We start from the raw sequence: 18,894 nt of genomic DNA on the forward strand, positions 1-18,894 counted from the left end.
GGTGCAGATATTTTAACTACTTTATCTTCATTTAGTCCCTGGTTCCATTCCTGGCCAATGAGACCTTTACTGCACATCCTTGCCTTGCTATCTTTCATCAGCTCTCCTGTCCACCTCTACTGTAACTGTATAATAAAGGGAGAAAATACACATCTATAATGAAATAGTTTCTAAATACTGCCCTGTTCTGGGCGGATATTAGAAGAGAGGCTGGATCATTAAAACATAAAAAAGGTCGAAGCTAGTAAACGCTTTAGTAATGTGTAAATTTGTTACTAAGAAACTTCTGCAATGCTGCCCAATCAATAGCAAGAGGCACGACTAACAACTAAATTAAGCAAACATACCTTTAACCTTTACATGACAGTAACACACAGAGACAAAATTAATTAAATAAAAATATTAATCCATAAAACCTGGCTTAAAACTAGGCCAAGTGTGAACAGTGGTGTAACTGGTTCCAGATTAGTAGTAAAAAGCTAATAGTACTGCAGTAAATAATTACGAATGATCTCACCACAGCCTTGGAAATCCTTGAGCTGTTTATCAAACTACCTGTCAGACAAATTAAAAATCAAAAATGAGGATGTCAGCTTTGTCTCTCAAAGATTATGTTCCTATACAAGGAAACAGCAATCTTTCATCTCCTCCCCCACTCTATCTGTCACGTACTACCCTCAGGAGAAGATTCCGAAAATGAGCTGAATTCAATCTATTTCCAGGTGATGCAGTTGTAAAATATTATTTTCTCTACAAGCATTGATAGTTTAAAAGGCTTATTCCAGCCAGACAGTACTTTCTAACAAACAAGTGATGGCTAAAAAGGGTTATTCCACCCCAAAATTCTATTTTTTGTACAAGCATTTCTGTTTGGAAAGGTTTTTTACACTGGAAATACTAACTTCTGTCTAAAGAACTTTTCATTTTAAAGGTTAGTTCCACCTAATCATTAATTCCTAACAATGTACGGTTCTAAAGGTTCCCTCCACGCATTAGTTTAACTACATTTTGCTGCTAATACTTATGGAGTTTTAGTTAAGTGGAATTTTTCAGCTAAGAATTTTACTTGAGTAAACAATAGTAACTCTTCCATCACTGTTTAAAATACACTTTTGTATAGTGGCCATGAATTTCAATATAGAGCAAACTACTGGCTTATTGTGTATGACAATCTTTAAATGCAGTTAGATTAGAAAAGATTGTTTTATTCGTCACATACAGTAATGCAGTGACTGTCCACCAGGCTTTATAAAGACAAAATGTTACAACATTTAAAAAAATATATATTTTTAAAAAACAAAAGAAAAATATAAATAATACAAAATACCAAAAATATAAATAGGTAAAACTATAATATACGTACAAGCAATGCAAACAGGTAAAGCGGTAATATTTAACGCGTCTTTCTGTTTTTGTTATATCTTATTTAGTGTTTATTGATAGTTTTAGTAAAATCTCCAGTTATGATGGTTTAGGAGCAGAAAGAGAAATTCGCAAGCATGATGCATCACTGCTATTGTTAACAACGATTTGACCGAATTCAATGAATTCAAACATACGTTGCTCCCAGTGGCACTCTTGGTTAAAGCAGGCCACAGTTCTTTTCTTCACAGCCGCTGCCCACGTCTCCCAAGTCCATGAGATCCATGATGACGCAGGGTGGGTTGGACGACAAACTGAGGAGAGCAGTGTGTCCCCCAGGTTACAGGGCGCAGAGGTGATGGATTTCCTATGACGCTCGATAACGCTGAAGGAGATGGTCAGGGTGGAAAAGAGACAAAACAACAGAAAAACACATGAACACATTCACAAGATCACTCACTCATGCAAAGGCAGACAGTACGTTAGAAATATGAATAAACACATGCAACTTAATGTGCATCAGTTATTTATACTTAACAGTAAAATTCAGAGTTGACATCAACACGTTAGGTCAGCGTCTACCCTCCACCTCCTGCTCTCATTCTTTCTGTTGTCCATTGAACTTGTTCTCTCATTCATATGAGGAACTATGAAATTGCTGTGTGTTATTAGTGAGATTAAGGAGTGCATTTCAGGTTGAAGTTTCCTTAACTGAGAAATTCTTGTTCCACACGAGATAATTAGTCTATAGAGCCGAGGCACTTTTCTCCTCAGAGTAGGAGTTGTAACCCTCCTGTTGTCCTCATTTACGGGCACCCAAAAATATTGTTTCCTTGTCTGAAAAAAATAAAAAAATTCAGCAAAAAATTCCCCAAATTTCTGAAAATTTGCAAAACGTTCAGGAAGAAAATTCCAATAATTCCTTAAAAGTTTCCCTTAAAAGTTTTTTTTAATACTCCAAATTTGGCAAGAAAATTCTTGTAAATATTTTCAAAAAATTAGTAAAAATCTTCCAAAAAATCCTAAAACTATCTAACGTGATTACATATATATCAGTAAAACTATTAAATATATAAATAAATAAAATAAAAACATATGTAGGTACACTAAATGATACAGAAGTTTCATGTATTTTCTGACCAATTTATTGCTCTTCATTCCTGATATCCACCCTGAATTCAGTGTTCTACTGAATATATAAACAAATAAAATATAAATACACGTAGGTACACTAAATGTTGCAGATGTTTTATGTATTTTCTGACCAATTTATTGCTCTTCATTCCTAATATCCACCCTGAATTCAGTGTTCTACTGAATATATTTTAAAAATAAAATATAAATACACGTAGGTATACTAAATGTTGCAGATGTTTTATGTATCTTCTGACCAACGAACGTTTTATCGCTTTTTATTCCTGATATCCACCCTGACTTCAGCCTTCTGCTAAGTACAGAGGAGCAGCTGCAGGCGGACTTTGTCTGTTCGCTATAAAAGCGTAGAAGAAGAAGCAGCAGCAGAATCGGCACCAGAGAAGAAGAAGCGGCAGTTATTTTTTTTCTCCTCTTCCAAAAGACGCAGAATGGCATTGAGGGCCTGTTTGAGGGGGAGAAGAGGCTTAACAGGTATAGTTATAAACGTTCAGGTACATCTTGGAGACGCAGTTTGACAGTATGTGTTGTCTATTGTTCTTCATTTTCACTTCTTTACAGCGACAGTTTACCTGCTGTTAGCTTTGCAGCTCAGAAACTGGAGCAAAGGTCGCAGGACGCTGCTGCTGCTTCTGGCTTTAAACCACAGAAACCTTTAATCAGTAATGTTAGAATATCACAGCATGGCATGCAGTGTTTAAGCTGATTACATAGGTATTTAAAAAGTTGACGTGTATAGAATGTGTGTCTTATTAATCCCATGCTATCCAGAAATACACAGTTATTACCTTCAGTTTGTTTCCCTTTAGAGGCTAGAAATCCACGATAAATAAGTATGTCACCACTTTAAAGATGTTTTGTTGCAGGGTTTCTTTGTTTTCACACGATATTCACATCTAGGAGTCAATCATAACGCTACATTGCACAACTTTGATGACCTTCTCTTTATTACCTCAGATAAGAGATGATATGAATGAACAATTTCTGTTTATTAATCTGCCTGTAATGCAGGTATCAGTTATATCTGAAGTACTTTAACTAGAAGTAATCAGTGTTCTCAGACCATTAACCCTCGTGTTGTCAAAATTGACCCATTTTAAAGAGAAAATATTTTCACAGTGAAACTTCTGATGTCCACATTTTCAACATTTTTGGGAAATCTTTGAACATTTTTTGGTGGAAAAAAGCTTTAATCTTTATTTGTTTTTAAATGATCACAAATAAAATCGCAATATCTGTCAGAGAAATCACAGTTAAGGGAAACTGATCAGATTTAAGATGATTATCGAGAAGCTGTTTAAAAACAGCAACACTGATAATCACAAATATTCTGACTGGTGCAACGACACCATGATGTAAATATGTTCGAATCATCCAAAACATTCTACGCATCTTCCATGTTGCAATAATACGTTTTTTTAAATTTTGATTTTAGGTGAATTTGCACAGTGAGGTGTCCTTTTTAATTAGTTTTTTAAACACAGAACAGTAGCATGATGTGTCTCTGTGTTTCCATCCAGGTGTTCTCTCACAGCTGTCCTCCTGCAACAGTCATGGTCGAGTGTCTCCTGTCCTCATCGCTCAGCAGAGGAATAACTCCACCTCACAGAAGATCCAGGTGGATTTTGACCAAAGCACAGGTAAATATTTTTACTGAAAAATTCTCGTCCCATATGACGTAACTGCTACTTAGAGCCGAAGCAGTTTTCTGGAGGTTCATAATGAAGCATAAATGTTTGCTTTGCTGTGAGAGGATGCTTAAAGATATTTACCAATTTGCTGACAATATTTGTAAAGCCTATTTGAGGATAAATAAAGGAAAGCATTTTTAGGTAACCCTGGAAAGTGGCAGTTAACAGGAACAGCAAAGATAGAGTTGAGATCTAGAAAACTCTCTGAGAGAACAGCCTGTAGGATCGCTTGTAAGGCAAAATCCAAATCCCAGTTTGACTGTAAAACAGCTTGAGGATGATTTAGAAGACTCTGACTTGGTGGTTTATTGTTCTCATGTGAAACGACCATTCCTGTTAACAGCTATTTCTTAATTAAGTTCTTAGTGTGGCCCTTTCCTTATTACAAACTGAGGGAATGACCACCTAAAATGCTAAATGACAACATTTTGCTTCATTTATCTTCCTGAAATCTTTCTGGCGGGTTGGTAAATCTATGCTATGTTAAACTATGAGAGGAGAAAAATGCTTTTACTTTTTGGGACACTCATGTCATAGGGGGCACGAATTTTGCAAAACTTCCACAGATTCAACCCTAAATGAAAAACAGATGATGTGGAAGAGTAAAAATGCGCATGTCTCCTGAAGATGCACAAGTAATATGTACTCTGTGACTACATCAGTTAGCACCTCCAGGGAGTTTTTTGTGTTTCTGGTGATGGCAGCAGTTGAAGTTCCACCTTTATTACAGGAAAATGAGCTGCTATTGTTTCCGTTAATAAAGCAGCAGGAGAATAAGCAGCTTGTAGAGGCTATTTGTAGCAGCTTTAAGTCTTTCAATTCTTGTTTTGGGGGATTTTCTTTCTGAAAAAGCTTCTACTTCTGTAAGGTTCTGAGGTTGTGCCGCTCTTTGGAGGTCTATTTACAGATTTTCAATGACGTTTATGACTGGCACTGTGAGGGCTAAAGTAAAGCCTTCCACCTGCAGCTACTGTGGTAGTCCACAGTGAATTTTGAGGTGTGTTTTGAAACTTTATCAAGTTGTGGAAACTGTTCTCTTTTCATGTTCCCCTTTTTAACAGAAACAATGATATTTGCTTCCAAAAATCCATTCTTCCTTCTACCAGTGATATGTTTGCTGTGCCACTGGTAGCCACACAAGCCCACAGCTTCAACGATCCACCCCTGTGCTTAGACTTCAACTAAATTAACTTGTTACTCAGACTATGCAAAACAATGCACATTTGAACGACATTGCATTGGCTCAGTGTAGCAGAAGCAAAACTATTCACCCTCCTGTAAAACAACAAGGTGCTAACATTAAAAAATAAGTGTCTAAAAATTAACTACAGCAATAAATATGAATGCATTTAAAAAGTATAAGATAATAGTGTTGTGTATTGCATATTACGCAGTGCCCAAACATTGGTTATACACAGTATATTGCATTGTATATTGCACATAAAATTATTGCTTTTGAGGCCATTGTAAGTGCATATATGTATGAGGATTGTGAGTTTAAGAGTCTGATGGTTTGGGAGAAGAAGCTTTTGCAGAATCTGTCCTGTTCTTTATGCTGTGAAGCCTCTTTCCCAAGGCTAGCAGGGAGAACCGTCCATGTTGGGGATGGGTGGGGTCTCTATAGCAGACAGTGTTTTTACTTGGAACTTTCATTAACTGTTGCTGCTTAACTGTTGAAGAGGCGTTCATTACTGGAATTCTGTATTTTTATTTTCTCTTCAAACATTGCCTCACTATGGACAAAAAGGTCTGTTTTAGCCCCCACACACATAATGTTTGATTTCTGATGATACTTCCATTCTTTTCCCCTCAGTGCAGGTGAACTAAATAAAATGAAAGACCATCCTCTTTTGTCTTGTTGCAGGCGTGGCAGTGATGCGGATGCAGAATCCTCCGGTCAACAGCCTCAGCTTAGAGTTCCTCACAGAGATCTGCATCAATGTGGAGAAGCTGGAGATGGATAAGAGCTGCAGAGGCCTCATCATCACCTCGGTACATTTACAGCTGTGGTGTATTGGTTCTGCCTTTTAGCTTTGCGTTTGTATTACAGTGTGGTTAAAGCATATATATGTCAAGATATCGTGTTATTTTATCTGTACGTGTGACCGTTAGCAGTTTATCTTCAGTGTCCTGCTGTCCTTGTGTTCCTTCAATCCAGGATCGCCCTAAGGTGTTCTCAGCCGGGCTGGATATCTTGGAGATGTATGGGAAGACTCCAGAGCGCTGTGCAGAGTTCTGGAAAGCTGTGCAGGAGATGTGGCTGAAACTCTACAGCTCCAACATGGCTACTATAGCAGCAATCAATGTACGTATAAAACAACCTGAACACCCCAGTTTCTACTGTCCAAGCGTGGTACAGTCCAAATAAATAAATAAAAGAAAAACAAAGTGCTTGAAACTGAGCCTCCCTCGTCTCTCCTTGGTCAGGGTTCCAGTCCTGCAGGCGGCTGTCTGATGTCTTTGACATGTGACTACAGGATAATGGCAGATAATCCTCGTTACACTATCGGTCTTAATGAGACGCTGCTCGGGATTGTAGCACCTTTTTGGTAAGGAATTACCTGAAACATGAATATGACCAAACCTGTGACAGCTGTGGTGTCAGACGTGACTACTACTAATGATGACAGTGTTAATATGTAGAAGAAATGAAACCTTTACGGTGTTTTTGCTCATGTATGTAATTCCTGCTGCAGGTTTAAGGACACTATGGTGAACACGGTCGGCAACCGGAGCACAGAGTTAGCCCTGCAGCTGGGTTTGCTCTACAGCCCTGCAGAGGCCCTGAAGGTTGGACTGGTGGACCAGCTGGTCCCTGAAGACCAGGTCCTCACCACAGCCACGAAGACCATGAGCAAGTGGTTGGCTATTCCAGGTACGCTGCACATCATAGAGCAGCTTAAAGTCATGACCAATGTTTTACACAACTTTCCAGTCCGTTACAGTTTTCTCTTCCACCTGTGTTGCTTTAACTTGATCTCCCCTCAGAGGTAGATTTCAAGTTTGCATCAAGGTCATTTCATCTCACATTTCATCAAATAGCATCTCTGATTCACCTGAAACTTCTTATTATAAACGATGGGCATTTAAATTTGAATCTGAAAAATCACATACTTTCTGAGATAATTTTTTTATAAATATTGATGGTTTTTGGCAGAGTTTTGCCACTTTTGATGCACTTTGTCACACATTGAAATTTGAAGCTATGTCTGAATATCTCAGGAACTATTAAAGATGGAAGCCAAAATTCATTTTTTAGTTCTCACCGTTTCATTCGTTCAGAATTTGCAGTACTGGACAGGTAGATAAATAGTCATTGGTTATGAGTGAGTTGAAATATGAAAATACGTAAATAAATAAATTGAAGCCATCATGAAAAGTCTCACCTTTGAGCACACATTAAAAAAAATAACTGATTCAAAAGTCATCTGGTGATATTTTGTGAACCACATACTGTTGTCTGTCACAGTGATACTAAACAAAGTATATGGAATATAATAGTTAAAAAAACAAAAAAAGAAAGTTACTTTCGTTGAACTTTAATAACTTGGAAGATATGAAAAGTTGTATTTTATATGTTCAGCTAAAACTTCACAGGTACCATCAACTAAGTGGTGCTCTTTAAACCTCTTTTGTTCCTGCATGTTCAATACTTTGGCAGGAGTCACTCAGTAATAATGAAATGCATACAGCGGTGGAATATTACATGGAGCCATGTGCATTAACTGATTCATAAATTTTGTTTTTGCTGGCCTGCAGTGGTAAACGCTCTCATGCCGGTTTACAAATATAGAAGTGGAAGCTTGTGTCAGTTCACTGTTGTAAATAAATCCCTGGAACAACTGTTGGAGTCTTTAGGCTAACTGCTTATCTGTTCTTTTTGCAGATCACGCCAGACAAATCACTAAGTCCATGATGAGGAAGCCGACCATCGACAGGCTAATGTCCAACAGAGAATCCGACATCAAAAACTTTGTCGGCTTCATCACCAAAGGCTCCGTTCAGAAGTCACTGGGCATGTATCTGGAGATGCTTAAAAAGAGAAAGGCCTAAATCAGAGAGGCCAACAGAAGCACATGCATTAGAAGGACTTTGTGGCACAAGTTGAAAACACATCAAAGTTCAGAGTTCTGAATTAATCACAGCTCATCCTGATAACTAAATTAGCAGCAAGCATTTCTCAACCTTCTGTTTTTGTGCTCTTGAGGAGCCTTTTAAAAAATCCCTCTAACTAGAGCTCCAGAGAAATCTACAGTTTCACACACCTGCCATGTGTGATTGCTAAGCTGTGATTGGATAATTACTGTTTGGGGGTGGGACCTTGGAAATAGTTTATCGTCTCAAAATCAGCATCACAAGTGCCTCCTCTTACTGTAAGTTCAGGAAACGTGACAGCTAATGTAAACTTTGATGCTTTTAAACAGCCCACAGTGGCAGAGCCTTCATCGTCTCTTTAACACATCTGTCTGCATTACATGTTTCTGAGTTCTTTATACTGTGACATTTCTGAAATCAATCAGTAGGCCCATTTATTCAGTGGATTAAACTGTGTGAATAAAGCAGCATATTCTCATTCATGCAGTCGCTTTGATTTGTTGCTAATTATACAAGAGCTGTTGCACTTAATCCGATGTTCATGGTCATCATCTTGCTGTCAGACCCAGATAAACTACAAAATAACCGCTCTGTGACTGTACTAACACCGCTGCAGGGGTCATTTTATGCAATTAGCTTCAGTTTAGAGTTCTAAAGTGTTGAGTTCCCATCACTGAACTTTAGTTTATGCTGCACAAACATACAGAAAAATGACAACAGGATCATATCCTTTCAGAAACCTCTATTCATCCATTAGCTGGAGTCTGCCATAATTAAAGATAAATCTGTTGCAAAAAAATAAGGAAATAAATGTGTAAATATAAAGAAGAATAAATAAAATAATAATTAAAAAAAATGTAATCCATTGAAAAATAAGGAAATGTAAATGTCAAGGGAAATTAAAAAATATGGAAATATAGTGAGTAGTATGAGTACAAGCAAAGGCAAAATGGAAAAAAGGAAAAAGCAAAGACAAAATTTACCTTTATATTTCCATATTTATTTTTCCTCTTTAAACATTTATTTCCTTATTTTTTAAACAGATTTATTTTTTTATTCCTCTTTATATTTACATTTATTTCCTTATTTTGTACCATCATTTTTTAATTTTATTTATTCGTCTTTATATTTACACATTTATTTCCTTATTTTTTAAACATTTATTTTTTTATTCGTCTTTATATTTACACATTTATTTCCTTAAACATTTATTTTTATTTATTCCTGTTTATATTTACACATTTATTTCCTTATTTTTTTTTTAAACATTTATTTTTATTTATTCCTCTTTATATTTACACATTTACTTCCTCATTTTTTAACAGATTTATCTTTTGTTATGGCACTCCTGTGATTCCATAGACACACTGGACAGGCCACCAGTCTATCACATATAGAAACAATCACTCTCACATTCACACATACGGACAACTTAGAATCACCAATTAACCTCAGCATGTCTTTGGACTGTGGGAGGAACCCGGAGAAAAACCACAAATGCACAGGAAGAACATACAAACTCCACACAGGAAGAACCTAGGACCAGACTGGGATGTGAACCTGTTCCAAGAAGCTACATTACGATGACATAATTTGGCAGATTTTCTTTATTTCCATTAATCTGTGGTTGGATATAGTTTGGGTTTGCACTGAATGTAGATTGAGCCTGGAGGTGTGTTGGGGGTTTCAGGCAGCAGCAGTCTAACCAGCCAGCGTCACCTCCACAGGGTAATGGTCACTGACAGCCAAAGCCTGAAAGACACGGAGAAATCATTGTTTCCTTGTGGCACAGTTTGTTGGAGTAGATTGCATCGGTTTCTATTATTAAACAGATAAATTGTGTTTGTTCATCTAAACACTCTTCTACCAACATCTCAGGATACAGTGTACTGGAGGTTTTTTGCACTGTAGTGCAGAAACTACAAATCTTGTATAATTAGCATATCTGATGACCATTTCTTCTGTCTAAAATCCTTATAATGTGGTTTGCAGTTAATGGGTTGAAGTGTACAAGCTGGCAGCGTACAGTAGCTGGAGAAACCTGAGCCAGGCAGGAAAGCAATGTTTGATTAGAACTGAGGTAAACCTTTCAAAGACAGAAGAGAGAATGTAATGCCATGAACTGTTGTGGAGCAAATAAACTGTGCAGTGTCGCCAGAAGGTGGCAGTAGAGGACATTTTACACATGACTGTAATAAACAGGGAAAAACAAAGTACCAAAACTGATTATTTAAATCATGTATGCAACAATTGTTGCATACATGAGGACAGAGGATTTGGGGATCTGCAGCTGCTTTGAAATGGATCAATGTCAATGATTTGCTTTTTCAGATCTTTGCTGAGCTTCTTAGTCTTTCCAACTGTAATGTTTGTGGCTGAGTTTAATGAAAAAAAAAGGAAAGAGGTCTTTTGGAATTTCAGTAAATTAAGCAAATTGAGATTATTCTTTCTCGTCATCTGGTGTTAAACATGTTCTACACTGAAAGAAGTGGAGACAGCTGATTGTTAAATGCTTTCTACAGCAGAAAATATTTACTCCTAGCTAACTCACTTTTTTTTTTTTTTTTTAAATAGATTTTTACCATTTTGTATCCCATCTTCTAATGCAATACTTCAAAATGACACCACCTTTGTCAGGTCTACAAATATGGTGTGAAGTGAAAGTTTTGTATTATAATGGAGCATTAAAGCTGGTCTGCAGTACTTTTACATATAAATGAACGTCTGTTATATTCAAGCCGAACAAGGAAACACAATGCTGATCAATCCTTTCGACAACAGGTACACTGCTCTGTTTTAAATCTGGTTTCTATGGTGACATTCCCTCAGTGTGTTTTACATCCACCAGCAGTGATCGGTTTGCTAGAGCTGAACATGTAGACAACATGGGGAGCATCCAACAGGGTTTTCTAATCCAGCAGATGAAAAAGAAGCTCAGTAATGATTCGGTTTGGACTTTCATTGTTACCAGACTGTGACTGAGCTTCAGGTCCGTCATGTAGTCGTAAACTTTAGCACTGCCCGGCACCACTCCCTTCATCATGTCAGTGGTGACCACAATCCTACAAACACAGAAACATGAGTAAACAAGTAGGTAAAAAGTCTTTATAGAGCACCTTTTACAGAAATAAATTCACTGCTTTACAACAATAATAAAACAAAAATGAAAACAAAAACAATAAAATAAAGATAATAAATTGACATAATGGGAGTACTAGCTCAAGAATCACATCTAGATTTCTAAGACAACGTGCAACACAGTCTCTTAATGGCCCAATTTGCTGCTTAACCCTTAGATGCTCCAGTGATTGGACCTACACTCTTCCATAAGTGGGTCAAAAATGACCCGTATAAGAATCAATGTAGGGGGGCGTTTTGCCAATTTTTTTTTTTGTCATTTTGGTTAAGAATAATTATTTGTATTATATTTTGGTCCACACAAGAATGATTTCATGTTTGAAATATGTTTATTTTTCACTTTATAACACATTTTGAGCATTCTGATAATTGAAAAAGAAGAATATTACACAGAACAGCAATAGAAAATGTCAACCTCCATTTCTTTTCCTCCAGCTGTTGCTGCTCTCCGTCCCTCCATCACCTCTTGTATGATATTATCAGTGATAAAGAGCTTGGGGTAGTACTACAGATATTACAGTTTCTTTAAAAGCATAAAAAGTAACATAAAAACGTCAATGGAATGATATCAGAAACATTTTTATTGAGGAATAGCTGGAATATGAAACGATACATTTTTTTTATTAAAAATATAGAGAAAATATATAAAGAACGACCTGACCGGGTCATTTTAGACCCACTGATGCTGATGAAGGGTTGATGGATTGGAACTGGGAGTCTGTGTATGATTGCAGCTGATTGTGTGTGTGTGTGTGTGTGTGTGTGTGTGTGTGTGTGTGTGTGTGTGTGTGTGTGTCTACCTGTCATAAGGGCATTCTGTGTGACCCACTGTGGTGTCGGCGTCATCAGGGATCAGCCAGTGGAAGCTCTTGTCTGTGAAGATCTGGATCTTCTGCCAGTCAGACCCTGATACGTAACTACAGCCTGCGTTGAAGTCGCCCAGCAGCACAATGTCCTGCAGAGAGACGGTGATGGATGATTCAGCCACACTTACACCCACTTTCACCAAATTCACACCTGTCTTTTGATCTATGTTTGAAGAGAATATTCACGTTGGTGTTCCAGCGTTTGCGGACATCGACCACCACATCATAGAGAGCCTGCAGCTCCTCCACAGCAGAATCTGGAGAAGTGTGCTGGGGGATCAGAACAAAGTTCTTCACAGCTATAAAAAAAAAAGAGAAAATTTTAGAGTTGCAGATACACTACAGTTCAAAAGTTTGGAGTCACTTAGAAATGTCCTTATTTCTGAAAGAAAAGCAGTTTTTTTTCCATGAAGATAACATTAAATGAATGATAAATCCAGTGTAGACATTGTTATTGTGGTAAATGACTATTCTAGCTGGAAACAGCTGATTTTTAATGGAATATCTCCATAGGAGTACAGAGGAACATTTCCAGCAACCATCACTCCTGTGTTCTAATGCTACATTGTGTTAGCTAATGGTGTTGAAAGGCTCATTGATGATTAGAAAACCCTTGTGCAGTTATGTAGCACATGGATAGAAGTGTGAGTTTTCATGGAAAACATGAAAGTGTCTGGATGACCCCAAACTTTTGAATGGTAGTGAATGTCTGCAATGAATTAGACTTAAATCCTCTGCAGCTGCTATAAACCCTGATGATGTAAGCTCATAGTATGTTCAAGTTTTAAGCTAAAATTGTGCGATTTTGTGAAGGAGCATCTCTTATTAAAACATCTCATGATCTCAAAGATTTTGACTGACATCACTAACATGTGAAGGTGAAACAGCAGCAGAACTCTCTGTTCTCGCACTGTTCTGAAGCCTACCGGTGTATGTGGTGGTGAACATGACAACAAAAGGCTCTCTGTTGAAGGTGTCGGTCCCACAGGGCTCACAGCCGTCATCATAGGTGTAGTTTCTCACCACTGACACTGTCTGCAGCCTGGAGAGGAAACATACCATTCAACAACATCTGATTTGCTGTTTGCAGAATGCTAATGGGCAGTTTTCTGGCAGTAGATGAGGTCCATCAGCTCTGTCACTTACCCAGCTGGTCACATAACTACAAGTCAGTCAGTTTTTTTTGCTTTTTCATGACCACAAGAGGGCAGGTTGGTTGATCTGGGATGCATGTGTGTATATACAATGCCTGGCCAAACAAAAGAGTTGCACACGCTAATATTTCACTGGACCACCTTTAGATTTGAGTATGGCAGTCATTCATATGAGTTTTATATAATTATTTTTTCTGAGAATGGAAACTGAATAATATTTACCATTTGGTCATTGCATTGTAATAAAGCGTAAACGTTATGCCTCAGATAGAAATTCAAGGTGTACTTTGCTGCACTTTGTTAATCTAACTTTTCTGCTTTGTTTGTTTTACAAACTTAGTTTTTCAGTATTGATGTCATACCATAAGTGTTTTGAGAAACTTAAATTATACAGTGTTTTCAACTTCAAATTTATATAATAGGGAAGTCAACAACCTAAATGCATTTTGATTTTAGAACACATTAGGCACCAAAATATGCCCTTTAGTGACACTTCAGATGAAAAATACTGAACTCCAGAGAAAGAAGTCCACTGTCCTGAGCAACAAGTAGAAATATTTCTGTTTCGTTTCGGGTGAAACTTTTTATCAGTTCAGTTTTACCATCATGATGGCTTTATAACTGCCCCTCTTTGTACCTGTAGAGGAAGAGATATCTCTCCGTATAGGTGCTGCGACCCAGAGGCTCACTGACAATGTACCCGAACTCAGGGCCATTTCTAGGAGAAAACACACACACACACACACACACACACACACACACACACACACACACACACACACACACACACACACACACACACACACACACACACACACACACACACACACACACACACACACACACACACACACACACACACACACATAGATAAATATGAAAAGCATAATTTTATTATCAAGTTGTTGCCCTCCTTTGTACAGACTTTAGTAGAAACTCACAACCTTCCAGCTGTGTTTAATGTTACTATGCATGTAAAGTTTGCAGTCTGTCTCACTTGTTGACGAGCTCCATGAGTTTCTTGGTTGCTGACAGATCGCTGTCTCTGACCTCCTGGATCAGAAGGATGTCATAGCGGTGGACAATCTACAAAAAAAAAAAAAAACAACAAAAAAACACAGAGCAAAGCTTTCTGTCACTCCTGTGGCATCAAGTCTCTTATAAGGTTTACTTTTAGCATAATAATCACAAGTTCATGATTGGATGTTCATGATTAGATGAGGAGAGTAAGAGTCAGTTCCTTCATTTCGATGCAGGAACTGGTATCTTAGGCAGTCTTGCATTTGAAGAATGGCTCTTTTAACGTCTCTGCGCTGCAGACTTGTTCTTTCTTTCTTTCTAATCTTTCTAAACTTTTCCACACACCTAAGGAAGCACCTAAAGAATACTAGATGAAAATAGAAAACGTTTCTGACCGTATTGATGATGTTCATCAGGGTGGCGTTGGAGGCTTTCGTGTCTCCAAAGGTCTTGATGTTAAAGGCTCCCAGCAGCAGAGATGTGGAAACATGCAGCAGGGCCAGAACCAGACCCAGAGAACACAGCAGACGCATCCTGAACCACAGAGGCCACATGTTCAAATTCGATAAAATATAAATATCCATTAAAGGAAGCAGTTATAGAGACATCTTCATTCATTTGCATGACACAGTTAATCATAGTCACTGTCATTAATCATTGAATCACAACTTAACCTTTACTATTTGATCATTTAAAGGTTCTTCATGAGTCCAAAATGAAGTTGTTGATAGTCATTATATTAATATAGCACTCAGTATCATGTGTTGTTATCCCTGAAGCCAACATTAATAAAAATTAAATGATATCTGGGGTGTGTAGAAGCACATATGACTGAATACATCATGGTTATGTAATTAAATGTAGTTTTGATAGGATTGTGGTCATCTTTTATGCATGTGTGATGCATCCTTTGCCTTGAAATTATGATAATTTAACTTTTTACTGATATCGTGTTGTTTTAGGAGTGGTGACTTTGCTGTATCTACTTTTTTCTCACTGGTTTAGAACTTGCTTTTGCTATAGTTAAATAATTTATCTGGACGTTTATTAATGTACAGCAGTGATACTCAGATAATCAGACACAGTGCTGGCTGGTCTGCTGACTTTCATCGTAAATGTTCAATAATGTCCCCTGGAAGTTACTCAGACAATCAGAAATAAGTCATTTCAAATAAAGATGAGCCTTTTAACGTTAGTTTATTGTACCTGATGGATATTATTGTTTGCTTATGGACTGGAATAAGTTCCCCCTGAGCGAATGAGTGGATTATCGCTGATCTGCTGCTTCTGTCTGCTACAACACAAGCCACTGATCCAAATAGAGACGTACTAATAGAAATGCTGCTTCTGATAATCAGGCCAAATGAGTGCAAACAGTTAAAGGTCTCAGACTTGTTGTGGGAGTGAGAGATGGATGGAACACCTGCTGCACTGGACGCATGATAACAAGATCGTTGTTCTTGGCAGTTCAACCCTATTTCCTATTTAATGAGCTGTTCTTCAAAGGAATGAAGTTACACACTACTTATCCTGTTACCTAGGTTACACGGCCACATTCTAGCTGTGCGTAAAGCATGACACCAGATAATTCATTTATAGTAAAGTATTGTAAGAGAAAGAGTCAGAGGTGGTCTCTACCTGCTGCTGTGTGTCGCTGTGTGGAAGGAGAATTTAAATCGAACACAGAGGTTTGCTTGTCTGAATCCCTGCAGACTCCAGTTCAATTTCTGAGCAGAACGACTCGGCGTCCCCCATCAGGTTTTTATTTCCATGCTGGTGCATGTGACCATGGCAGGATGGGGAGGAGTGAGGAGAGGAGGTGTGTTTCAGGTTTTCAGGTCTCTAATTTTTGGGTTAAACAGATTGTTAGGATTAGTTTTAATTCAGTTCAGTTCAAACAAAACATTCATTTTCATACTAACCACTAAAAACAACACAAAATATAACTAATAAGATTTTCTCATATCAAGCAAAAACGCTGATAAGAACAAAGGGAAGGATGACAGCTACACAGAAGCCCTTGAAGAAAACCTGCCATACGTGACCAGAGACTGAGACCATGGTTCACTTACTAAACAGCTGAGACGAGTCTGGAGCATCTTAAGAACAAATATTTAATCCTCGAGCAGCTCAACCCAAGACCAGACTTCACACAACATCTGTGGAGGAACCTGAAGGTGGCAGCTCACAGATGCTTTCCCAAAATGTAGATGACCAAATCCAAATGTGCAAATCCTGTAGAGTTTTACTAAAGAATACTCTAAGATGTCGTTGCAGCCTTTGTTTGGTTTTATTTTGTTCTTTGATTTGGCATCACCCACCAGCCTTGTTTTGCTTTGTTTGACAACTTTTATGTTCAATTTGCTACTGAGCAATGAATTTCTTGGCCTGAACTAAATAACATCTGGTTATTTTTGTTACATCCAGCTGACCCTAGAGCTTGGATCGTAACATGTAAAGGTAAAAACATCCTTAATAATCCTCACAAAACTGTCAGATAAAACGCTAGCCTAAACTGACAATGATGCAATTTTTGTTTTATTTACATATTTTCCAATTTTTAAGCATAAACATATAAATACTTTTAAATGCATATCTTCAATTTCATCTCAAGTCGAATGCTTTCAGTGTGCATTGTTTGCATTTAATCTGACACTGAAATATAAAATATATTCCATGAAAAATTTGCAGTGTCCAGATGTGAAAGACTGACTAAGACAGGCTAAAGTGCATCTACTAATAACAACTCATGAACTCGTGAACACTGAGGCAATTATATATTTTCTGATTATACAACTGATTATTCTAAATTTGCCTGTAGGTGTGAGTGTGAGTGTGATTGTCCTGTTTTTAAGTTACTGTATTGTTTTAAGTTATTCTCTAGCTTTTCACTGTGAAGCACTTTGGTCACCCTTTGGGCTGTTGTAAAGGACTATAGAATAAATTTTGATTGATTGATTGCCAAAAAATACCTAAAAATCAGTAGTTGGCATTATTTGGTTGAAATCTGTGTTCACTTTGACACGAAAGAGTCTTTTTAGTAAATGAGTCAATGTTGAAAAGCAAAAAAGTGGGAGAAACTTCTAATTGGGTTGAATACTTTTTATAAGCACCATATTCAGTCCCCACATATGGAGCCGGTGGTTTAATAAGTTTAAGGATATTGATGGATATGGCAGCAGTGCTCATAATGTGCACAGACAGGATATATCTGAAGGTAGTGTTTTCTTGAAAAATACATTTTGTCACATTTAATGCAAAGATTGCACATTAAAACATTTAACTTGATTTTAAATTGAAGGTATGCATGCAAAAAAATTTTTGAAATCTATTTCAAAAAATGTTGAACCAAACAGTGCAGTAGCTGTGGTGCTTTAAAATGTATCTGGGATGGATTTAGAAAGAGAAAAAGTGTTTTATTTCTAAAAGATACTCTTTCAAATGCACCTTCAACCTTCCAAATATGCAACAATATTATTAATAGTTTTGACATGTATATGTTTGTATGTAAACACAGAGAAATGGGGATATTTCTCTTTTAATTTTAAACACAGTGCTTTATCTCTATTAATAAAGTTGAGAATAATAAATGCTATAACTAGTTACTGTACCTACTACCGTACTGACTAATTTAACTGGTGCGCAGATGGTTAATAAAAGCGATTTGTCGTGTTCGCAGAAGGAATGGGAAGACAGCAGGTGGCATAAATACATGATAAAGAGAGTTGATTGAAGGTCATTTGATCCATGTTTACTTGGGTTTCATGCCAAAATGGAATATCTTTAAAAGCATCAACATTTGCTGCCACATTCACTTTACTTTCTGTATATAAGTATATAAAATGAGACTAAAGTTCACTGAATACGATCTCATTGAAACTGATTGTTTGTGGTTTTTGTACTAACAGAGGCAGACACAGTTTACACTGTGCTTATTACTTTTAGCTATATAAACCAATATTCCACAGATTCTTCCTCTTTTAAATTCCTTTTAGCTAGTTCAACCATTTATCCAGCACTTATTGATTACTTTTAGCTAAGTATTTGGCCTTTTTTTATCCTAGTTTTCATACATTCTCAGTCACCACAATTAAGATAAGATAAGATAATCCTTTATTACTCTCCATGTCAGGGAAATTTCCAGTGTTACAGTAACAACAACTTTCAAAGCAGCACTAACCATATGTACAGTAATGAAAATAATTATAATAACAATAATATGTACAATATATACAGCTGAGTACTTAGTGCAGTATTTTTTTTGTAATTCATTGTTTGTTTGCGTATGTATGTATGTATGTATGTATGTATGTATGTATGTATGTATGTATGTATGTATGTATGTATGTATGCATGTATGTATGTATGTATTGTTTATTTATTTATCTATCATTATTATTATTTTTGTATGTATGC

At 37.0% G+C, this 18,894-nt stretch overlaps 2 protein-coding genes across 2 annotated transcripts; one reads left to right on the forward strand and one right to left on the reverse strand.

Moving 5' to 3' along the window:
- Positions 1-2,839: 2,839 nt before the first annotated feature.
- eci1 (enoyl-CoA delta isomerase 1) lies at positions 2,840-8,778 on the forward strand. Its single transcript, XM_023266934.3, has 7 exons — positions 2,840-2,988; positions 4,035-4,154; positions 6,070-6,197; positions 6,364-6,510; positions 6,633-6,754; positions 6,902-7,080; positions 8,092-8,778. The coding sequence occupies exons 1-7, from the start codon at positions 2,946-2,948 to the stop codon at positions 8,256-8,258; spliced, it is 906 nt and encodes a 301-aa protein (XP_023122702.1). The 5' UTR covers positions 2,840-2,945; the 3' UTR covers positions 8,259-8,778.
- A 1,111-nt stretch (positions 8,779-9,889) lies between these two features.
- dnase1 (deoxyribonuclease I) lies at positions 9,890-16,275 on the reverse strand. Its single transcript, XM_023266941.3, has 9 exons — positions 16,117-16,275; positions 14,874-15,012; positions 14,456-14,544; positions 14,096-14,176; positions 13,231-13,346; positions 12,491-12,603; positions 12,239-12,393; positions 11,269-11,362; positions 9,890-10,052 (listed from the first exon to the last, which is right to left on the reverse strand). The coding sequence occupies exons 2-9, from the start codon at positions 15,009-15,011 to the stop codon at positions 10,002-10,004; spliced, it is 837 nt and encodes a 278-aa protein (XP_023122709.1). The 5' UTR covers position 15,012; positions 16,117-16,275; the 3' UTR covers positions 9,890-10,001.
- Between the last annotated feature and the right edge of the window lie 2,619 nt (positions 16,276-18,894).

The sequence above is a fragment of the Amphiprion ocellaris genome, chromosome 19 (genome assembly GCF_022539595.1).
Source record: "Amphiprion ocellaris isolate individual 3 ecotype Okinawa chromosome 19, ASM2253959v1, whole genome shotgun sequence".
Taxonomy (NCBI): Eukaryota; Metazoa; Chordata; class Actinopteri; family Pomacentridae; genus Amphiprion; species Amphiprion ocellaris.